This window comes from Myxine glutinosa, chromosome 11 (genome assembly GCF_964187855.1).
Source record: "Myxine glutinosa chromosome 11, kmMyxGlut1.1, whole genome shotgun sequence".
NCBI classification, from domain to species: domain Eukaryota; kingdom Metazoa; phylum Chordata; class Myxini; order Myxiniformes; family Myxinidae; genus Myxine; species Myxine glutinosa.
The window spans coordinates 590,918-616,301 of NC_136271.1; the positions used below are offsets into that span (position 1 = coordinate 590,918).

At 46.2% G+C, this 25,384-nt stretch overlaps 1 protein-coding gene across 5 annotated transcripts in view; it reads left to right on the forward strand.

The window, feature by feature from the left end:
- Window positions 1–25,384, forward strand: part of CFAP36 (cilia and flagella associated protein 36) — a 170,991-nt gene that overhangs the window by 99,549 nt on the left and 46,058 nt on the right. For 2 of the 5 annotated variants that reach the window (XM_068130033.2, XM_068130034.2), the window contains exon 8: window positions 14,259–14,402. The exons of the other annotated variants lie outside the window; for them this stretch is intronic. In XM_068130033.2, the coding sequence (XP_067986134.1) occupies window positions 14,259–14,402 (144 nt within the window). The remainder of the gene's footprint in view (window positions 1–14,258; window positions 14,403–25,384) is intronic. 5 annotated transcript variants of the gene reach the window in all.

Below are 25,384 nucleotides of genomic sequence, written 5' to 3' on the forward strand. Positions count from 1 at the left end.
ATGACTGTAAATCACGACTATCATTTATCTACCACTGAATGTTCTGCTGGGCTGCTAGATGCAGCCTCATTTTCTGTGGGATCGTCCACCTTAGCCCCATGTGCTTGTTTGCAATGAGGGGCATGAATCCAACTTTCTATTTTGGGTCCATATTTGTTTCTATTCTTATCAATCTCCTATGGTTTATCAATTCGTTCCAAGATACCGCAACCAAAGGTTTTAACCAAAGCTCTACCAAACTATTTCCAATTTGAACAAAAATGCCAGTGAAACAATGATTCGAAGGATTAACTTCAAGGGGTCAATAAATTTATTCTATAGCCAGATCTAATTTTCCCATCCAATAGTTTGCCTTGCCACATGTCATATTATAACACCTTAATAAACCTTCGAAAAAATGTTTCCCATCTCAACAAATTTCCTTTTTTACAAATAGCCATGTGTAACTTACGTATTTAACTACAATTTCCTCTCAATTTGTTTGGCCTAACTGGCCGCAAAAGTGGCTGCCAGCATGCAGTACCGTTTTTATCTACCAAGGAAGTGTTCCACACAAGACCTCTACCAAAATGTTGTTTGTAAAAACAAATCTGGGATTTCTGATTACATGGATGCACACTCTCAGGACATTTTCAGGCTGCTGTTAACAATCCACTACGATGACTTAATTCCTTTACCCACAATCAAATAATTAGTACAAATTGAGGATATTATCCCTATCACATTCTTTTATAGATTCATTATGTTGGATCTAATTTTTTCCAATAATTTTCCACTGCTGTAAGGCGGAACAATAGCTCTCATAAGTCTTAGTAATATCGTACTTAATTTGCCCAGCAGAGAATAATTTATTTACTATCCTTTCTCATCTGTTAACCAGTGACTTTGTTTAAACTCCAGAACTGAAAACCCACAATAGTTCAAACCAGCAAAATTTTCTTTACTCTTTTCCCATATCATCTATGCCTAAAACACATCCATACATACAGCACAATTTATATGCTGATAAAATTCAAGTTTATATATATAAAATCCATGAGCAGAGTATTCTGGGAAGTCAGTGTAAGACCTCTCCCAAATTTGGATGATTTTGTACTTCCTCATTTCCTTTTATGAAGCTCATATCCATAAATAGATGTTATTCTCATATACATTCTATCAAAAATGGAATCCCAAAATTACTCACAATTTTACTATTAATTAATGGCTGCTCATAACCCAGCACATCAAATTTTTTATATTCCATTTCCCTTGACCAAAGAGATAATGTTCATAATCAAATTATATTTCTATTTTATTTTACGGATTCTCTGGATATTCAATCCCATCCACATATCCCAATCCCATCCACATATAACTATCCATTTCCAGACAGGCACACTGTCGGTGTCAACAATCTTGTAAGATTGATACACAAAAACACACACACACATGCATTATGCATATTTGTTTGCGTTGGAACCATTATTTACAGATCAGATGGGTGTCAATTTTATTTCAATTTCATAAAATTTGTCAATCAAATTCAAAATGCTTATAGACAAATGAACCAAAAGTCCATTCTTAGAAAACCTTTATGATGTCAAATTGAAATTACCCTTTCTGCCTTCACAATAATCTATCCAAATTTTGACTACACACCCATTTGCATGTCAGTCGACCATTGACCTATCAATTGTGCGGAACAATAGTCCGAAATTCCCACCTGATCATCATGTGACTCTTGTTACTTGGTTTGCCAACAATTGCAACGCAATTGTTCCAAACTTTGTAAATTTAAAATTGCTGTGCCCAAAATAGAAGATCCAATTTTGGCATTTGATCAATTAATTACTAATTTGCTTACAAGCAAAAGAAAAATGAATAATTCTTGCTCCGAAAACTTTTCAGACCCAAGAATCATCGACAGTTATTCATGTTTGTCCAGTAATCTAATTTGTTGAGGCCAATCGTCATTTGGGATTTGTCGCAATGAAGGCCTAATCATTGTCTGAGGTATCGGTCAGCACTGGTACCCTTGATCTTGGTTTACCCTATTAACTTGTCTTCCTTTTGCTATACGGACATTCTCTTTTCCAATGTCCCATCCGTCCACACTTGAAACACCGGTTTCTGTCGTTGTCTGATCTGTGCACCTGTGCACTTGTATTGCTGGGCTGCATCTCTACATCCCTGAGTTGCCACTGCAATCTCTCGTTATCTCCTGAAACACGAAAAAATTCTCTGTACCGTCCTTTTTGGGGAGACAACTGGAAATCTGATGGGACAACTGTCACTTTCATTCCTAATTTCGAGGGCAGTTGTGCATTTGTCTCCTCCACTGTATCCTGTATCCTTTTTATTTTAAGTTCTAGATCCGTTATCCGTTCTTGCTGTTCCCGTTGTCTGGATTCACCATCCCAAAGATGGAATGCAAGCCAGTCTACCGTTAGATTCTGTCTCTTCCTGGCTTTCAATCTTTGTTCCAATCTTTCCAATCGACTTCGCTCAAATGTACCATCTCTTGGAAACTCCTCATCATGTCCCTTTGTCCACAAATACCAATTCTCGACCTGCCTTATAGCTTCGGTACCATAACGGTCGTACATATGATGTGTACAAGTACCTTTTTGTGGAATTTCTGGTTGTCCTTGTGTATTCTTGCAGGCTCCATTTCCCATTCTGCCTTTTATCAAAGTAGCGTTGGATGTGTTGTAGCTTGTTCCAGGTTCCTCTAAAGCTTCACTCGTACCTCCAGGAAGGATCTCTCCACCTGTTCGCACGGTGATTTCCAGAGAATCTCCCTCAGCTGTGGCTTTTGCACAATCCAATCTCACAGATCAGTATTTGCAGATGAGCCGGAGGGTCAGTATGAAGTGGGTGAATCCTCAGGTGTCCGCTCTGTTTGACGGGGAAATCACACAATGGTAACCGCACATACATATCTGTATATAAACTCACCACCTTGCTCAATTTTCCCAGGTTGTCTCCACATTGATAATATCTCGCAAAGATATCAAAGCTTCTTTCTTGAGACCGCATTTTCATCAATCAAACAATCAATATATTCAATTCAATTTATTCAGTTCAATTTATGCAATTAAATTCAATCAATTAGATTCAATCAATTAACAATTCAATCAATTATTCAATTTCAATTAATTCATCAATATTCATCAATAAATCAAATTAATCATTTTGAATGACTCCTTGCATAAGCCCTTTCCCCAATGATGTCAGGACAGGTCCATCCATTGACTGAGATCGACTCATCGGTCGTCACCTCTGGTTCGTACCTCATGTCAATTGATGAATCACCGTCCTGTCCTAGGGTCATATCTGACATATTTCCCCATTTTGCCTGGTCTCCACAAATTTTCTTTGCAACCACTAAAGGCAACTCATCCTTCATTCGTGAGACAGCCAAAATGGATGGCAGATATTAAAGTTCATTGGAAAAAATATCTCATCATTTTTTCCTTTAATAGTACCCAAAATCTCTTGGCAATTTAAATTTCGTAAAACTACTGAAATAAGACTGTAAAATTCCTTCAATCATGCTAAATTTTGAAGCTCCATTGCTTGTAACACCCAATTTATCCCATAGGGCTTGAAAGTTCTTTCCCAAGTTCATGCAATCATTCTGCATTTGAACCCTATGATATCATTCATAATAATCATCATGATTTTATAGTCATGGTCATATCATAAATCATCTATTTAAAACGAACATTTCCTTTATCACCACAATTATGTGGTATAATCAACAATAGAATAAAACTGTACATAGCAACAGGCTACCTCATGGCCACTCAGTATACCTATTGACAATAAGTCATAACAATATCGAATAATCATTGAACAATTCAAAAATCGCTTCCACTGCTCCAGCCGCAGCATTCGTCATTTTGTTTGCTCATCCGCATGACCAAAACGAAATAAAGGGAGCTCAACCATTACACAGCGCTTTTAATGGCGCATGCCATAGAAACTCAACGCAATTTCGACTCAGCCAGAAAACGAGCAAATTTTGCAGGATGTTAACTGGAATTAGTCGTGAAAATATATCCAAAATACACAAAAAATACACATCCACAAAATAAACAACAAACCCAAACAAACCCAAGGTCGACCCTCTTACACAGTAAATTACATCATTTCAGCATCGTATTGATTGCTGAAATATTCCAGGGTTTATACATACCTTAAAAGAGGTATGCGTGGTGTTGCCCCCTCCCACGTTTATTCCAGGGTTTATACACACCTTAAAAGAGGTATGCGTGGTGTTGCCCCCTCCCACTTTTAATTCCTCATTAAATTCCTCATTAAATTACTTATTAAATTACTTATTAAATTACTCATTAAATTACTCATTAAATTACTCATTAAATTATTCGTTAAATTACTCATTAAATTACTCATTAAATTACTCATTAAATTATTCGTTACATTACTCATTAAATTACTCATTAAATTACTCATTAAATTACTCAGTAAATTACTCATTAACTTAACTTACATAGTTTCAGCATTGTATTGATTGCTGAAATATTCCAGGGTTTATACACACCTTAAAAGAGGTATGCGTGGTGTTGCCCCCTCCCACTTTTAATTACTCATTACATCGTTTCCATTAAAAAAAACATCGCTTCTACTGCTCCAGCCGCAGCATTTGTCACTTTGTTTGCTCATCCGCATGACCAAACCGAAATAAAAGGAGCTCAACCATTACACAGCGCTTTTAATGGCGCATGCCATAGAAACTCAACGCAATTTCGACTCGGCCAGCAAACGAGCAAATTTTGCAGGATGTTAACTGGAATTAGTCGTGAAAATATATCCAAAATACACAAGAAATACACAAAAATACACTCCCACACAAATAAACAACATTTATTCCGTTCAACAGAACAAACATTTCCTCTATCATGACACGCATGTCTTCAAAATTATATGACCAAGAGAAAAAGTAAAATTAATTAAAACTGCGGGCAGTGATGATCCGGGGACCATACCGCTCCATCCTGATTGGGCGAGTGCGTGCTAGAGTCGTTAACAACGACAGTCCAGATCCGATTGTTCAAAATTTCAACTCAATCGATCGAAAAATGAACGCAGGGATGCATTTTAAAGGTGCAGTGGCACTAACTGAGTTGCCACGAATATGGCCACGAAATTGCCAATATGGCCATCACAAAATATTTTCCTTAATCAATTGGCTCATAGCATAACCAATCTGCAAGTATTTCATCCGAAGATGTATTTCTCAGGAATTTTAATTAAATAAGTCATTTATAAATCAACGAGTTAATTTATTAAATGATTAATCAATAAATCAATATTTTCCTTGACAGCCACATCACTTGGTCAGTGTCATGTCCAAATATCAGCTTCCTTACTCAAAAGGTGCCTGAGTTAATGTAATGTAATTACTGTAATAAGATTACTGCAATTACTGTAATGATTACTGTAATTACTGTAATTACCGGAACTGTAATTACTGTAATTACCTCAGGTAATTACTGTAATGTAATTACTGTAATGTAATAAGAAATGTAATAAATTAAATAAGTACGGGTTCCAACAACAAGTTCCAACAACAAGTTCCAACAACAAGTTCCAACAGCAAGTTCCAACAACAAGTTCCAACAAGTTCCAACAGCAAGTTCCAACAGCAAGTTCCAACAACAAGTTCCAACAACAAGTTCCAACAGCAAGTTCCAACAGCAAGTTCCAACAACAAGTTCCAACAACAAGTTCCAACAAGTTCCAACAAGTGCCAACAGCAAGTTCCAACAACAAGTTCCAACAACAAGTTCCAACAGCAAGTTCCAACAACAAGTTCCAACAAGTTCCAACAGCAAGTTCCAACAGCAAGTTCCAACAACAAGTTCCAACAACAAGTTCCAACAGCAAGTTCCAACAACAAGTTCCAACAACAAGTTCCAACAGCAAGTTCCAACAGCAAGTTCCAACAACAAGTTCCAACAAAAAGTTCCAACAAGTTCCAACAAGTGCCAACAGCAAGTTCCAACAACAAGTTCCAACAACAAGTTCCAACAAGTTCCAACAGCAAGTTCCAACAACAAGTTCCAACAAGTTCCAACAGCAAGTTCCAACAACAAGTTCCAACAAGTTCCAACAGCAAGTTCCAACAGCAAGTTCCAACAACAAGTTCCAACAACAAGTTCCAACAAGTTCCAACAAGTGCCAACAGCAAGTTCCAACAACAAGTTCCAACAACAAGTTCCAACAAGTTCCAACAGCAAGTTCCAACAAGTTCCAACAAGTGCCAACAGCAAGTTCCAACAACAAGTTCCAACAACAAGTTCCAACAAGTTCCAACAGCAAGTTCCAACAACAAGTTCCAACAAGTTCCAACAACAAGTTCCAACAGCAAGTTCCAACAACAAGTTCCAACAACAAGTGGTCACAAGTCATTATCACATTGCAATGACCTCTAAACATTCCTAAACCAATATCCCATTAAAAAATCCCATTAAAATCCCATATTTTGTCACCCTTTGCATTGTTGAAAGCAATTAATTCCATAACTTAATATTACCTCAATTTATATATACTAGGGCGTGCCCGCACGTACGTGCTCGCCCGTACGTGCTTGCAAAAAACATGCGTGCAAACAACAACAACAAAACTTTGAAACCACGTGGCAGTAACGACCACAGAACCCCCCCTTCTATTTACATGCAATGGTTTGGTCCATTCGCAAAGCCAAAGCGAACGACCACAGAACCCCCCTTCTATTTACATGCAATGGTTCGGTCCATCCGCAGAGCCAAAGCGAACGACCACAGAACCCCCCTTCTATTTACATGCAATGGTTCGGTCCATCCGCAGAGCCAAAGCGAACGACCACAGAACCCCCCTTCTATTTACATGCAATGGTTCGGTCCATCCGCAGAGCCAAAGCGAACGGCCCGCGAGCACGGCGACCACACCCTGGGACCCACCCGTCCGATTAATTTCAAACCTTGAAAAGGCACATCCTCGGGTCCCCACCAATCTACCTGGCAAGTTTCAAGTACAGTAGTGACCCCTAATTCCGAACGCCCCTCATCTCGAACTACTCTAATTCCGAACCGTAAATTCGAGAAAATTTTGTCCCTAATTCCGAATGTATTTCTATAACCGAACCGCCAACATAGCGTTAGCGTCGTTCATATTTCCCGCCGCGAGCGTCGTTCATATTTCCAGTGCTGAAATTAGAGAACTGTGCTTCCATTGGTCTAAAACACAGGCCATTGTTGAAAAGTGGCACCCTATTAAAGCAGTGGTTAACAGGAGCATTAACTTGTTCAGTGACGATGTGATTGACCACTTCAGAAAAATTAAGAAAAGTCGCCAACACCAGGCAACTTTGGAGAGGTGGTTCTCTAAAGAAAGCAAGCCTAGTGAGCCCCAACCCTCTACAAGTGGTGTTAAGAGACAAAGAGAGCAAACACCGTAAGTCAAGTCATCTGATGTTAGCTTGGAAGGTGCCTCACCTTCCAAGCAATAAAACCCTCTCCCTCCTTCCTCCTCTCCAGCCTCCACATGCACCATCAGAACTCTCCACGAAGGTAAATGCAGTTATTTTCATGTTAGTACATTTACTTCTTGTTTTTATTATTATTATTAGTTGATATTTAGGGCATTTACTCATCTTATTTTACCTTGAATCATGTGTATTTGCAGTTAACAGTGTCTTGATAATGGGTTTTTGGGGTCCAGGAACGGATTAATTCACTTTCCATTATTTCTTATGAGGAAAATAGTTTCTAATTCCGAACTTTTCCCAATCCGAACTGCCGCTGGAACGAATTAAATTCGGATTTAGAGGTTCCACTGTATATCGGACCGGTAGTTGTTGAGAAACAGCGGTCGCATACAGACAGACCGACACACACACCGAGATTACTGGAATTATAGATAGATAAAATCCGATCTCATTAAAACCTTCAGACAAACCACTAGCATATATTATTCCTAGGACTAAAATCACCAGGACCATTATCAAACATTTATCAAAATATTAGGACCATCATCAAACCAATGAATGACTCAATCCTTTAATGACTCCATCCAAACCCAGACATTTTGAGTTCCGTAACTTTAATACTTCAAATTTTCCATTCCTTCCCTTCCTTATCCTTCGATGTAGGGATGGGTTCTTTTTAGGATCATGTTGCATCGAGCATTATTTTTCAAACAGTGTGACTATTAAGCCCACGCCAAAACCTCTGACATCCCACCATTAACACCTATTTTAAGCGTGCCGAATCAGTAAGCATCACCCCTTCTATGAGCCTCGACCAGAGGGTGGTTGTCACCCACAAACACTCGTCGCGAGCTGTTCCATTGTCTGTTGATTCCCATTCTGCTGTTTTTGTCTCATAATCAAGATAAATTTGGAACAGCCCTTAAACTAACACCAAGCAGATCAATTTTTATATTTAAATATAAAATCATTTTCTCATTAATTCATAATCATAAAATCATTTAATCCGTGTCACCCATGCTATTTATCTAGCAAATTTCGTCAAAAAAAATCGAACGAGTTTTAGTTATGGCGGGAAAACTGAAAAAAAATTCTCTATTTAAAACGGGTGTACACGATTGTACACGTGTACGGACCTTACCGAACCTTACCGACCCGGCAAACAAATCGCCTCATGGTGCACTTCATGAGCCGACTTGCCCGCAGACCAGAGTAAGGCTCTTAACACCCAGCGTATACCGTACGCATATGCAAGCACACGAATAATAGAATCATTTAAACCGTTCCATCCGTGACTTTTACCTTGGACGGTCGTGACAAAAATACTTTTACACTCCTTGGATTACCTACGGAATGCAAGTCCCACACACCAAATCCTCCATCTTCAGAATTCATATTTCATAATGGACAGATCCCCAAGACGTCATGCTTACATGCTCACCTTGGCGACGTCCACTCGAAATTTCAGCGGTGCCTCCATATTGTTGTAGAATTTGTGTATGACTCACAGGACTCCAATGACCGGACTCAGGTTTACAAAGGGTCTGGTTTATTATTCACTTCATTCCATTTACCAAATAATACCGCATTATTCAATGGCTGAGATTAACTCTTTTCCATGGTCCTTTTCGTTCGGCTGATGTTCCTCCGCCATGGTCCCGTTCGTCAGAGCTCCTCGCAGCAAGTACTCTCGACTCCAGCCGCAGCTCCCGCTTATATGGACCAACTCGACTTAATCCTCTGTCCGCTGAACTCGTAATCTCTTCTCCGCTGACGTTACTGGTCGCCTTCCTGGCGCCAGCTAGCCCCCCCTGTTGTGAGTTCCATTTATCAAACAATAGGGGGGTGCTCCAGCCTGGGGCTGTGACCAGGTGTTTCAAGAGATTATCATGTTCGTGCACATTCCTAACTCATTTACAAACTCGTCCTTCACAGAGTTTGCATGTAAAATGTATTTGCTTTGTTACCAGGTTAATTAATAAGTTACCAGTGCCAATTAATAAGTTACGCTGAGTTACACTTCCACAGCACTCAATTAGCCCTCCATCGTACCACAGACTTACAATCAGACCGACAGACAGACAAATAACAGAGGCGTGTCGCCAGCCTCAGCACAGGACATCACCTCTCCAGACAGGCACAATATAATCCACAGTATCGAAATGCCAGCTTCTACCTGAAGCCTCGCAAAGCCAAAAATCGGGCATGTTCACTGCATTTCAACCTCCAACCACACGGGGTGTTCCACCCTGCTCCATGCTCCATGCATGCTCTACCATGCAACCCGATCTGTACTTGGTGCGCCCGGCGCCCCCTATAATCAGCGAGTTATAATAACCACAATACCTCTGGGCACCCACCTCTTGATTGAAACCCATGCCTCATCCTGAAATATAATCCTGAAATATCCTGAAATATCCTGAATATCCTGGAAAATATATATATATATCCTGAAATATAACTCCACAGACAGACACAGAAACGAAACCACAACCTCCGCTCTCTCTCCAGATCAAAGGTGTGTATTTCTTTCTCTGACCGCATTTCACACCATTACATAATTTCACACCAGCAATACACAATATAATCGTTAATCGCATAATTCCTGCCATTAAATTCAAGAAACCCTTTGCCAACCATTCACGGACCTCCCACCGTGCGGGGCACATCCTTTTTGAGTAGGCAGGTTATCACCTGCACTCTGAGCAAACTCCGTATTCTAAATTCAACAAACTCAAAACCCCTGCTCTTATTTCCCATCCAACAACAACTACAACAACGACTGCCCAAAACCGAGAGCCCCCCATACAGCGCACACGTGACTCGCGGCTCGCTCGGCTCCTGTCCGAACGCACAATAACTCTACCCAAACTTCCACGGAGCCGCACGGCGGAAACCACAGGTTCGTACCACACTTTAATTAAACGAACATCGCCAGGATCCTCGGATAGACGCTAAAATTCACAATACACACGACAAAAATCCGATTTAAATTCAGAGATCGCCGATCGACCTGGCACAACCAACTCAACGCGGCGACGCCACGCCGCCCTCCGTCCCGGCGCGCACCCTCGTGCCTCCACACGAATCCCAACAGTCAGCTGTCAAAACATTGAGCTGTCAAAACATTGAGCTGTCAAAACATTCAGCTGTCAAAACAGTCAGCTGTCATTAACTCATCCCTAGCTCGTAATCATCGCAAAAAACAGGATCTCTGACCCAAAATGTACTACATGACATCATCATCATCATCATCCCGTGACATAACATCATCCTAAAGGTGAGCTGCCTCAGGGATATACCCCACACATGCAATACACTATACATCTACACATTCATTCCTCATTCGTATACCAGTGAGTCTCCCAGACTTCGCGCGAAAATCAGATCGACTCAAATCATGCCCCTTCTCCAGCCACTCCCATGTACAATCTTTGTTCATTCATATTACGTCTCTCATTCAAGGAAAAAGGATTTTTTCTTGGGACGGGTTGGACGGGGTGGGTTGAGGTGGAAAGGGAAGGCAGGGCAGGGGTGTTGGGGTGTTGCCAAGAGCCCCGGGACTGAGCTCAGGTCTTGGGGGGGGGTGGGGGTCTTGGTCTGGCATCTGGTCCAGCAGCATCAACCGCTGATTTACTTGCTTAACTGCTTACTTAATTGTCCTCTGTCCTTGTAGCTTCAATAACCATAGCTATAATGCTTAAAATTTCAATATTTCAAAAACCACTTCTGTCCTTCTTACCTGTGGTTACCTGGCCCCTTGCTGTGAGCCTATTTATCTTCTCTTGTTCACCTGGTCCTGGCCTGTTTCTATCTGGACCTCTGTTGCTTGCTTCCTCTGTCCCCACAGCTTCAGCAACTTTCCTGCCCTCTTGTCTAAAGCCCAGTCTCGAGCTTCCTGGCTTGACCTCGTAGTTGTCACTACCTTCTTGTCAAGCCTACCTGGTACCTGCGCATTTCCCTTTTCCTGGCCATGTTCCTTTGGCCCTCTAAGTTAGCCACAGCCCTTCTTTCCCTGGCATGCAATGGCATACCCCATCTTGTCTCTGGGCTGATCCTTCCTGGAAAGTTCTTGGCCACCTGGCTCAACCTTTACGGCTGTCCGACCTCACGTTTCCCCCTCTTCCTTGTTAACTATAACGTTACCCTTACTGAACGTTATCTTTACTGATATCCTGCGCAAATCCTATCCTTTAGCGTTACTCTTAATGTTATCCTGGTGATTTTAACAAAGACACGTCATTCTGAGGCCTGAAATAGCCTTTACTTACAATTTCTGTTCGGAGTGCAGGCAGTGCAGACGACAAAAAGAAACGGACTGAACCCGCTCGAGGAAGGAAGGTACGAATTTGGAAAGATAACCCTCTGGTATAAAACAATGCTCACTTTAACCAAATCAGAGTGCCGGCGTCCCGGCCTCTGGCAGCCTTCCTCCTGTCGTTCAGGCTCCGTTTCCCGTCGTCCGGTTGCTGCACCCCACTCCTGGTACCAAATGTCAAGAAACAACTCTCTGTTCGTAAAAGAAGTTCATCAACGGCTTGAGAATGACGAGGTTTTATTAAAATACCGATTATACAGATCCGGAGGAAGCAAGGACTTCTACAGCACGTATCACCATCATGCCACGTCTAGCCTTCCTGAGAATACATTGATTCCCAGTCCACTTATATAGGGACGCGTTTTATCAGAGAATCTCCGCTAGAGTCCGAGGAGACAAAGGAACCAGCAGCGGTTCTTCCCCGGTGGGCCAAGCCCCCACCGTCATCCGTTCTCTCATTTGGGGGAGTGCAGCACGCACCGTTTGAGATCCGGGCCAGATGTAGTTTCAAGGCTCCGAGGTGACAGAAAATATAACTCATTAAAGGGAGGGTGCATTCCTGGTTCCGATAAAGCCACAAAGTATATGAGGTTGTTCAAATGAGTTCCAGGTGTTTGGATGTACCTTCAGTTCACACCTCTCATTTTAAGCATAAATTCAAAGTATGTCTATTGAAACTCAAGCGTCACTGTGATTAATACGAGATATATGTTTTAACAATAGGTTTATGTCTGCAATCCAATCATTCTACGTAAAGTTTCACATTCCGAGCGCCAAATCCGCCCCTCCATCCGCGGCTCGAGGCGCCGTCTGAGAATCAAAGAGGGGTTTTACGACCGGACTTATCTAGCCTCGAAAGGGCACACGCATACAATGAGCCAGTTGTCCAGCACGACCGAAGCGAGTATTTTCTCATTTTAAACTAAAGCGAAGCAAAAAACCCTTTATTCACTTATGACATAGCATTTTTACCCAACATTTAAATCATAACACATTAGCCAACCAACGTCTATAACTAGACATTAGAAAATAACAATCTACGACCTGACAGCTGACACGAAACTCGCCAACCCTTCTCCCTGCACTCTGCCTCCAGCTCACTGTACTTTCCTCTCTTCCTCTCGTGCACCTCCTCCATGTTATCTTCCCAAGGTACCGACAACTCCCCTAAGATGACCTGTCTTGTTGCACTTGACCAAATGACAATGTCAGGCCGCAACCTTGTCACACAGATCTCCTCTGGGAATACCAATTGTGGCTTTAGGTCTGCCACCACCTGCCAATCACAAGCATCTGACAGCCCTCTTTCTTTCCACCTCCTCCTCTTTCCACCTCTTACCACTTGGCCCTCTTTGACAAACCACATCTCTCCCCCATCAGTCTCCTTCTCCACTCTTCTCTCTCTCGATCTCAGCACCTCTTGTTGCACCATCTCCACCACCACCGCCAGCACCTGATCATGTCACCACCTGTATCTTCCTGCTGCCAATGCTACTGAGCATGCACTCAGTGCATGCTGCACCGTTCCCACACCTCCACACACACATATATATATATATATATATATATATATATATATAGATATACAGTGGAACCTTGACTTACGAGTGCACCAACTTACGAGTTTTCCGAGATACGAGCCGTCGCTCGGGCGGTTTATTGCTTTGAGATGCGAGCCGAGATCTGAGTTACGAGCTTACGCCACCCGCCACCAGGTGGGTTCCGGTCACGTGGTTATCTTGCCGTGCAAGCATATCTGCCGTATATCGCTGCTGTTTTGTTTTCGCATGTTGGTTATTTTGGAGCTTACGCCAGCCGCCACCAGGTGGGTTCCGGTCACGTGGTTATCTTGCCGTGCAAGCATATCTGCCGTATATCGCTGCTGTTTTGTTTTCGCATTTTGGTTATTTTGGAGCTTACGCCAGCCGCCACCAGGTGGGTTCCGGTCACGTGGTTATCTTGCCGTGCAAGCATATCTGCCGTATATCGCTGCTGTTTTGTTTTCGCATGTTGGTTATTTTGGAGCTTACGCCAGCCGCCACCAGGTGGGTTCCGGTCACGTGGTTATCTTGCCGTGCAAGCATATCTGCCGTATATCGCTGCTGTTTTGTTTTCGCATGTTGGTTATTTTGGAGCTTACACCAGCCGCCACCAGGTGGGTTCCGGTCACGTGGTTATCTTGCCGTGCAAGCATATCTGCCGTATATCGCTGCTGTTTTGTTTTCGCATGTTGGTTATTTTGGAAAATTTCTTAGTTTTAACCATGGGTCCTAAGTAATTGAGTGCCAAGGGCAGTACTGAGAAGAAGAAGAGGATGATGTGCTTGGATATAAAACACGCAATCGTCGAAAAACATGAGCGAGGTGTGCGTGTTGTCGACTTGGTGAGGCAGATGTGAAGGCAGCTGAAGATTTTATTATAACTTTTGCCGAACTGATATAAGCCGAACGATACATCCCCCAGCAAATCTTCAACTGTGACGAGACAGGGCTCTTCCGGAAAAAGATGCCGAGGAGGACGTATATAACGGCAGAGGAGAAGAGCATGCCAGGCCACAACTTGTTCAGAGTGCCGGCGATAGCTCGCCTTCTCTTTGTGGAAGACACGGTGAGATCCTTAACATCCAACAACTAATGGGACGCAAACGGGGCGCCCAGTTTAGCGGTACACACATTGATGAATCACCCTGCCTGTGAAACACCGACATGACAGGTTATAGCTGGGTCGGGATTCAAACCCAGGCTGGACAGTTTAGAGTCAAGTGTGCGTACCTCCAGTCCAGGCCATCCTGCCAACTTGTATGCTGCATACAGGTGAAATATAAAGCGCGAGATATTTTTATATATACTGCATATTTAAAAAAAAATTGGTGTGGTTTTTGGCGGGCTGGAACGGATTAATAGCATTTCAATGCATTTTAATGGGGAAATTTGATTTGAGAAACGAGCAAATTGAGTTACGAGCTCGGTCACAGAACGAATTAAACTCGTAAGTCAAGGTTCCACTGTATATATATATACGTAGTGTGTTCAAAAAGTATCCGACCTTTATTTTTCGTGCGTAAAAAACAAAGAAGCTAGGGAGGCGTTGATTGGTGCACGTATGTAGGCGATCCTAATGCACACGCGTGATAATTTTTTCCCACCTGCAGAAGCTGTCATTCGACGGCAGACCGCCGATGAGTGAGGACATGTAAGTGAGCACCGTCGGATTTTCGTTTTTGACAAAATGACGGAAAAACTTGAACAACGCTACTGCATCAAATTTTGTGTTTTTTGGCCTCGGGGATGTTGGATGCTTCCATTGTGATGACTGCAACTTGGTTTCTGGGTCGTACCCATAAACCCAGGACTCCTCGCCAGTGATCACTGTGTTGAGGAAGCTGGGATCGCTGTTCACAGTCTCCAGCATGTCCTGTGCGATCTCCAAACGGAGTTGCTTCTGCTCAATCATTAGCAGCTTTGGTACGAATTTCGCTGAGATTCTCCTGAAGCCCAAATCCTCCTTCATAATGGAATGAACGGTGTTGAATCTTGCGGATCGTTTCCACTTGGGAATCGCCAAGCTTTACACAAAATTTGATGCAGTAGCGTTGTTCAAGTTTTTCCGTCATTTTGTCAAAAACGAAAATCCGACGGTGCTCACTTACATGTCCTCACTCATCGGCGGTCTGCCGTCGAATGACAGCTTCTGCAGGTGGGAAAAAATTCACGCGTGTGCATTAGGATCGCCTACATACGTGCACCAATCAACGCCTCCCTAGCTTCTTTTTTTTTACGCACGAAAAATAAAGGTCGGATACTTTTTCAACACAGTAGTATATATATATATATATATATATATATATATATATATATATATATATATATATATATATATATATATATATATATACATATATATATATATATATATATATATATACATATATATATACATATACATATATATATATATATATATATATATATATATATACATATATGTATATATATATATATTATATATGTATATGTACATATATATATTGATATGTTTGTGGGGGGGTAGGCAATACTTTAGTCCAGGTAGAATTGTATAAGTAGTGTGCTCCGATTGCCATGAAGAAGAAGAAACCCCATGTATCAGAAGTAGGGATCCGGTAGACCGTATATCGTGTAAGCGCGTATCTTCGTTCCCATCACGAGGGGTGGCGTTATGTTAATTAGCTAGGGATTGTGGGTAATTAATCCACTGTATATAATGGCCTCTGTTATTTTTCATCTGTTCCTTATGACACCAGCAGCACACACACAGAAAGCCAATAAATCGTGCATTTATCTTACTATAATTCACCAAATGTCCGTCTGTCCATCTGTCTGTCCGTCCGTCCATTCGCAGGTACCGCAAAAACAGCTGAACCGATCACAACAATATTTTGGGTGGGTAATCCTGGGACCCCCTGGGGTAAAATAGGCTATTAGTCAGGTTCACTATGTTTTTTCGTTCAAAATCATGGTAGATTAGCAAACCTATACATTTTTGGAAACGTTATTACATGGAAAATCTGAAAATCGATGATTACATTTGCCAATTCCGACCAATTCAATTCGACCAATTCGACCAATTCGACCATTCGACCAATCGCTTCGATCGACCATTCGATCGATTCGATTCGATTCATCGAATTCGATTCGATCGACCATTCGACCAATTCGATTTGCCAATCAATTTGACCGACCTTTGCTTGTGTGGAACAGACTGTGAAAATGATGCGGACTATATTGTCGGATACGACACACAGGACAGTGATGACGAACTCTAAATGGCATATTCTGTAATTGTATATGTTTGATGCCATTGACTGCCTGTGTATATTTTCTCATTGACTGCCTGTGTAGATGTGAAGTTATACTGACTGCATGTGTATATATGATTTTGCTGACTGCCTGTGTATGTTTGGTGATATGAATTATTGTGACACATTTTGATGTTATTAACTGCCTGTACAAAATGATAACATGTATTTGATTATGCAACTTATCGCGAATATAAAGACAGTATTTTGCAATTCAAAACTTTTGATTCGTGTCTTACCATTCCCCATAGCACTAATTTGATACTTTCATTGGATTCCTTGTCCCTGAAAATATAGGTTTAGTATATTTTTAAAAGTTTTTAGGGTAATTAGAGGCAGAAATAGAACAAAATATGTATTTTACAGTGGCCATTTTGAAAATCAAAAATGGCCGCCATACAGGTATCTCTCCAAATGTAAACATTGATTTTTAGTTTCCTTTTGCTATAACCTTTCCAAAAATGTATAGGTTTGCTAATCTACCATGATTTTGAACGAAATATAATTTATTGACATAGTGAACCTGACTATATATTGTTTTTCCAATTTCAGCTTTGGTCTCCAGCATTTTAAGGTTTGGACTCCCGCATAATGTTATTTTCCCGGGTGCCGCACAAACGGCTGCACCAATCGCAACCTGACGAATGGAAACACACAGTTAAAAATAATTACCTTGGACAAAGACCTTTTATCAGGACATGGGTTGAATCCCTGCTTGAAAGAATGCCAACTCCCCTCCCGCCATCACGGTCGTCTCTCCAACTCACAATCCCACGAGATATGCGGAAAGGACGACCCAAAACCAATTATCTTCTTTTTGATTCGTATATAAGCATCATTAAAAGTAAATAATGACCTCTGTCAAAGTTCAAACGACATGGGTTTAATCTCTCCATCAGATAATTCCACATAGCTATTTGGGCAGTGTATAAGCTAACCAGATCGCTGTCTCCATCGATCTTGCCAAGGCCATAACTATCGGCTCAAAATCCTTTTAACTGTTGACTTGGTAGTTTTTACAATGAAGGGAACATTAACAATGTTGTTAAAAGTTTATTTTTTTTAGATTAATGTTATTTAATTTGTGATTGGAGTTATGCTGTTTGGAATGAAAAAAAAGAGTTATCGAGTTCAAGTGAATGACGAAATGCCGTGACTGTTTCTACTTTCTAAACGTGAACTTCGCGGATCGCCATATGCAGATTCGCCACGGTCCCACAATCGATGTTTCTATATGTGAACGTACCCGTACGTTTTTCATGGAAGTCCTTCATGAACTTGCTGTCCATGTCTGACGTGCGACTGAATGTGCTTCAGGAATGTGGAATTTATTGGTTTCATGCTTTAGCATTCGCCATTTCTGCATTGTCTGTTTGCTTCTGGCCTCCCACCCGTGCGCAGCACGGGTACCTCACTAGTAACACTAAATAAAAGCGACCGGAACAAGACATTGAACAATACCGCTGGGACTGCCAGCAGTGACATCGCCACATCAAGCAGGCAGCCCGGAACACCCGGAAGAGGAGTGATTGGTCCGGGATTGATTGGAGCAAGGACTGCTATGATGGGACTATTGGATTGGTGGAGCAGGCATGGTTGACGTCAGAGCCTTGAGTACAAAGGAGTTGGAGGGTAGATATTTTGGCCTCTTGACTTCCTCTCATCTTCTGGCTTTGGTGGTGAACGGTCACGATTTCATATCCCGCTCTGCTTCGGGATTTCACGGCGAACGGTAGGAGTTCATTGCGTTCCTGCGCGAGGGGATTCATTGCCAAGCACGTGAACATTTTGTAGCGCTCTTGCACCAGGGATATTGGAAGTCTGGATGATCGGGAGGATGAGCGCGGCTGAGTGAACGAGGGTGCGCGGAGGCCTTTTTCCCGCCAAGGCCGGTGCTGCGTCTGGATTGCGCGATCGGGGCCCGGACGACTCCTGACGAGGTTCAATAGCAGCTCGGAGCTAAGTGCCCACAAAAATAACATGCATTTCCTTTCGTTATTTTATATTTCCCATCGTCTGTATGCAGGTCTGTGTGGGGACGTCCCATTTAGGAATCATAGTTTTACCGTGTTTTATTTTGTCACCGGAATTCTTCAATAAAGCTGGTATTTTTGTACATTTTAAATCTGAGCCGGGTTTGAGTTGATTATCCAGGTAAGAATACGGCCAGTGGACCCATGAAGGTAAGCGCTCGCGGCTCTTCCCCCACTCCTCCCCCCGCGCGTATAACGAAGGCCCGCCATTGGATTGAATGCCTTGGAGTTAAAGCTCGTTTGGTCATCCTTGTCACCCTGCGGTGTTCACTACAGGGCAGACACACAACAACTGGTGTCAGAGTGTGGGATTCGGACTCAACGGGCACTCGGTGTTCGAGGGTTGCGAGATCGACACCCGCTGGGTGCAAATTGAGCCCAGCATTTGGAAGCAAATTTTTTTTATCGATTGTCTTTCTCTCGTCAAGGGAGAGGTAATCGTAGTACCGTGGTGTTCAAATTTTGTAGTTATTGGTGTACGAAGCGCAACATCGCGTTTTTCGGAAAATTTTTAATCTTTTCTTTTCTGAGGTAAAATATGCGCGAGCAGGAACCGCTTTGTCAGCACGTAATGGCTGATGTGAACGGCATGGCTGAGCGGGTGGAGGATCCCGAAGACTATGGAAGCGAGCCGGAGATAGAGGGATTAGAGGATTGGAGTGGAACTTTCCCCGTCCTGAACATTAATCCACCCCCCTCTCCTATGAGGGAGCCGGGGACAATGGGAACAGACCCGAGGGCTTTCGAGGCCATTGTGGCGGACACAAAAGCCCACTGGCGTGGTGACATCATTCCGCGCACCAAGTGGGCGGTGGCCACGCCTGAGGGGTAGGCGTGGCCTCATGATATACACCGGGCGCGCAGCCCGGAGCGCGCCAGTGTTACAGTGAGCTCCTGAAATAAAGACGCTTATAAGTTACCGCTTGTCCGCTTCCTCCTTGCTCGCAAGCAGCGCGCGTAACGCCGCGCTTTACTGGTGACCCCCTTGACGTTGGATCTGCCGGAGCGATCCTTCCACACGCGACGCCATTGCCATGGCCAACTTCATCAAACTTCCCGAATTTTGGGAGGCTCAGGCCGAAGTCTGGTTCGTCCAGGCCGAAGCCCAATTTCAGCTTCGGCGCCTCACCGGCGATGACACGCGCTATTGCCACGTCGTCGCCTCCCTCGGGCCCGGCACGGCCGCTCGAGTTGTGTCCGTCCTTCGCCACCCACCGGACGGCCACAAGTACGAGGCACTCAAGCGGCTACTCCTAGCCACGTTCGGCCTCACGGACGACGCACGGGCTGACCGCCTCCTGGATCTCCCCGAGCTCGGTGACACGCGCCCGTCGGTCCGAAAGGACCATATGCTGTCACTGTTGGGCGACGAAGCCCCCGGTTCTCTATTCCGGGCGCTTTTCCGTCGCCAACTTCCAGCGCAGGTTCGCCTTGCGTTGGCCGGGACCGGGCTAGCGGAACCCCGAGCATTGGCGGCCGAGGCGGACAAGTACTTCGCCGCTTCGGACACGCGGGCGAGAGTCGACGTGGCCGTCACGGCCCTCGTGGCTGATGCTGCTGATGCTGCTGCTGATGCTGCTGCTGATGCTGCTGCTGATGCTGCTGATCCACAGCATCAGCTTATACAGCATACGCAGCATGCTGATACGCACCCCGTGACCGCCGCCACGCCCCGCCCACCGCCGCGGCGAAAACCGCCACCGTGGGGAAACCCGCCAACTCCACCGGCCTAGCGGAGCCAGCCGCGCTCCTCCAGCTCCACCACCTGGTGCTGGTTCCACGCCAAGTTCGGCCACGAAGCTCGGCAGTGTCATCCGCCATGCTCCTTCAACAGGTCGGGAAACGCCTGGGCCGGCGCTCAATAGTGGCGATGAGCGCCGGCCGTTCGAGCAGCCTGCTGTTCATAACGGACACCTTCTCCGGGCGCCGTTACCTGTGCGACACGGGAGCGCAGGTGAGTGTCGTTCCCGCCGGCACGTCAGACAAGCACGCCGCGGGTGGGGGCCCCGCGCTGCTTGCCGCGAACCGGACGCCCATCCGTACGTACGGAAAACGCTGCCTCTCTCTGCGGTTCGGAGGGCAGGTTTTCCGATGGACGTTCGTCACCGCCGACGTGCCCATGGCACTGCTTGGCGCGGACTTCCTGTGCGCTAATGGGCTCCTGGTCGACGTCAAGCGCAGACGTCTTGTCCAGGCCGAGACGTTCAGCTCGCTCGCTTGTGCGTTGCCCAGCTCAACGAGCGGCTTGCCAAGCGGCTTGCCGAACGGTTCGGTTCCGGCCACTTTGGTCTGTACGCTTCCGGCAGTGGACGCATCCACCCGCCTCCTCGCCGGCTTCCCGGCCCTCACGCGGTCCACCTTCTCGGCGGGGGCCGTCAAGCACGGGGTGGCCCATCACATCCCCACCGTCGGGCCACCGGTCTACGCCCGGGCACGCCGCCTCGAGCCGACGAAGCTGGCGGTGGCAAAAGCGGGGTTCGCTACCCTGGATCGACTCGGCATCGTTCGGCGCTCAGAGAGCGCTTGGGCGTCGCCGCTGCACATCGTGCCGAAGCCCGGCGGGGGATAGCGACCGTGCGGGGACTATCGCCGTCTCAATGACGCCACGACTCCCGACCGCTACCCCGTCCCCCACATTCAGGACTTTTCCGCCCGTTTGGCGGGCATGTCCTTCTTCTCGAAGGTGGACCTCATACGCGGCTACCATCAGGTCCCCGTCAGGCCGGAGGACGTCCCGAAGACGGCGGTCATCACGCCATTCGGACTCTTCGAGTTCCTGCGCATGCCCTTCGGTCTGAAGAATGCGGCTCAGGCGTTCCAGCGACTGATGGACAGCGTCCTGCGTGACTTGGATTTTGTCTACGTCTACCTGGACGATATCCTCGTCGCCAGCGCGTCCCGCGAAGAGCACCTACGCCACCTCCGCACGCTCTTCGAACGCCTGGGCCAGCATGGCCTGATTGTGAACCCCGCAAAGTGGCGGTTCGGCGCCACCATAATCGATTTTCTGGGGCACCGTGTCACCAGGCACGGAGCCGTCCCCCTGCCGGCCAAGGTGGAGGCGGTGAAGGGGTTTCCGCGCCCCCGCACGATCAGAGGGCTGCAGGAGTTCCTGGGCATGGTGAACTTTTACCATCGGTTCCTGCCCCATATCGCCCAGCTCCTGCACCCCCTGCACGAAGCTCTCCGAGGTAAGCCGGGCAAAGGCGACGTTACCTGGACCGAGCAGATGGACACGGCGTTCACGGGCGCAAAGCTCGCCTTGGCTAACGCCACCATGCTCGCGCACCCGGCGCCCGATGCACCGATCGCCCTCACCACCGATGCCTCGGACTACGCGGTGGGCGCGGTGCACGAGCAATGGGTGCGTGGAGCTTGGCAACCGCTGGCGTTCTTTAGCCGGCAGCTTCGCCCGCCCGAACGCCGTTACAGTACCTTCGACCGCGAGTTGATCGGGCTTCACTTGGCGGTCAGGCACTTCCGCCATCTGCTCGAGGGCCGTGCGTTCACTGCCTTCGTCGACCACAAGCCGCTGATCTTCGCGATGGGCAAGGTCACCGAGCCGTGGTCGGCCCGGCAGCAGCGTCACCTCTCGGCCGTGTCCGAGTACACAACAGACATCCAGCACGTCACGGGGAAGGACAACCCGGTGGCGGATTGCCTTTCCCGGGCCGTCGCCCACGCAGTCCACCTCGGCATCGACTATGCCCGGATGGCAGCGGACCACCCCGCTGACCCCGACGTCCAGGCCTTGCGGACCGCCGTCACGGGCCTCCGCGTCACCGAGGTGGCGTTCGACGGCGCGGGCGCGGCCCTCTTGTGCGACGTCTCCCTCGGGCGTCCTCGCCCCATCGTGCCCGCGGGCTGGCAGCGCCAGGTATTTGACGCCATCCACAGCCTGTCCCACCCGGGCGCGAGGGCCTCCCAAAGGCTGATCGCTGACAAGTTCGTCTGGCATGGCCTCCGGAAGGCCGTCCGCGGCTGGGCCAGGACGTGCCTCGCGTGCCAGCGCGCCAAGGTGCACCGGCACAACCAGGCCCCGTTGGCCCCGTTCACGGTGCCGGAATGCCGGTTTGACCACGTCCACGTGGACCTGGTGGGACCTCTGCCCCCCTCGCGGGGTTTCACCTACGTCCTCACCATGGTGGACCGCACCACCCGGTGGCCGGAGGCCGTGCCCTTGGCGTCGACAACGGCAGCCGATGTCGCGCAGGCTTTCATCGCCACCTGGGTCGCCCAGTTCGGCGCCCCCTCAGACATCTCGTCCGACCGCGGCCCCCAGTTCACCTCGGAGCTCTGGGGGGCGGTCGCGCAGGGGCTTGGGGTCCGGCTGCACCGAACCACGGCCTACCACCCCCAGGCTAACGGCCTGTGTGAGCGATTTCACCGTGGATGGTGGGATGGACACTCATGGGCCATGTTGGCGTTTCAGCTGCTCAACTTACCTGATGGCTCTTGCACATTAGAGGGGCGGAGCTGTTGTAGCCAGGTTTAGTAGTGTAGTAAAGGTGGGTTTTCACGGGACACGCGAACGGTTCGCGAAGGATGCGAATGTCGAAAAAATGGCAAAGTCCAACATTCGGAGAAGTTTTTCTCCGAATGTGTCGCGACAATGGAGCCGTAAACTATTCTTGCGCAGTTTGTGCGTAGTTCTCACAACGTATGGGTGAATGTCGTGTGTAGTGTTGCCGAACTATGGCCAGTCCACATACACGAAGAACACGCGACTAAAATGCGAACAACACGAATGTTGGACGAATCTCGGGCAACATTCGTGCGGACATTTCGCGACACATGCGAACTTTTTGCGCATATTTCGCGAATAATGAACGTCGTGCGACATTCATGCGAAATTTGTACATATGTCGCGCGATTATCTTGCGGTCGGCGATCCGACCGACACTTGGGCAGTATATAAATGCCTTGAAATGTATTGCCAGCAGTTCTTGCCCATAGGTCAGTAACAGAAGATGGACCAGCAAGCTCTGAAATCTGTCCTGTCCATTGATGAAGAGGAAGCTTTTGATATTGAAGAGGAAGCTCTGCTGCTTGTTGCTGTAGGACTGTGTTGGAAGCGCAAGTGTGAAGAAGAGGAAGGAAAAGCACCAGAGAAAAAGAGAAAGCAGTATGTAAAGACTGTGTGGGTCCACAACTGGTTGCTGGAGCAGCAGAGACTTCAGCATGGTTGGTACGGACAGCTCATGGAGGCACTGGAAGAAGGAGACCTGACAACATACAAGAGACCGCTCAGAATGGATCCTGACCTCTTCAGGGTACTGGTGGACAGACTCACTCCCCGACTGCTGAAGCAAGACACCAAAATGAGGAAAGCTCTACCTGTTGGACTCAAGATTGCCCTGACACTGAAACTGTCGGAATCTGTTTGGGGTTTAACGAAGATTTTGCGAACATCACGCACGTCGTGAGTAGGTCGTGCGCATATGACGAAGCTTTTTAGACATTTTTGAGAGCAAATCACGACCCGGGATGCTGGAAACGTTCGCTATAAATTTCAAACATTTTTGAAATACCCGCCGAACAAAAAACGACTCCTGCGAACAATTGACGACGCTTCCGAACCCCCGCGCATGTTTGGCGAACTTTTGGAGCCTAAAATACGAATGTTGGAGTTTGCCATTTTTTCGACATTCGCATCCTTCGCGAACCGTTCGCGTGTCCCGTGAAAACCCACCTTTAAGGTCACCAGAGGAGGCGGATCCACATACTTGTCAGTGCAGAGGACAAAAGGAAATTTGGTGAAACTTGATAGGCCCCATTGGTTAAATATGGAATTCGGTGGTGGATGACACTCTTGGACCCAACCAACCTGCAACTACCTGCACATCAAGATGAAGGTAAGGTGCCTTGATGTTTACTGTCCCAGGTTTCAGTACTTGCTCATATAAATTGGGACATGAGAAATTTAGAATGTGGGCGGGTGGGAGTGATGACTTGGTCGGTGAGGTGATTGGAGTGTGTGCCACAAAGTGTTTTGTGGGTGGCGTTGTGTATGTGGAGAGGTTTTTTGTTTTTGTGTGGTTGTGAGGATGGAAATTGAGTATGGTTGTGATTGGAATGTGAATATGTGAAATTCACATGTAAACAGGCCATGGCAGTATCTTTTTATGGCATCTTTTTGAAATATGTGGTTAAGAATTGAATGGCAGCAGGGGAGGAAATGTTATTGTGAATTTTGTGGGTGGGGAAGGTATGTGTGTCCACAGGTACAAATCAAGCTCTGGAGGAGCCTCCTATGCGGTAATTGCCCCTGGCATCCAGTTGTGTCTGGAAATTTGGAGCCCATCGGCGGTGGGGTCTGGTTGGGCCGCCCTGCGCTATGGAGACCCTTGGCGACCCGTGAGGCTATGTGAAAGCGTAAGGCGATGAAGCCTGGTGTTGAGACCTCCCTGGCGGGACGACAGCTAAAGGAGCTGTTTGGCTGTCATGGAGCCAAGAGTTAAGGGGGGGGGGAGGGGGGAGTAAAGAAGTCATAAGTATGGCGACTTGTTTTTGGACTGCTGGTACCACAGCCTGAAGCACCCCCACCATCTTGCTTGTATGGTACCTCCCCGCTGCCTAGTTGAGGATCACACACACATGTGTAATGACATCTATGCCATGGTCCTGCAGGGGGGTGAAATACGTGCTTTGATGATTTTTGAAACGTGTGTGAATGGTTATAGGATTTGTGTGAGTGAATGGGGGAGAAATCCACCAAG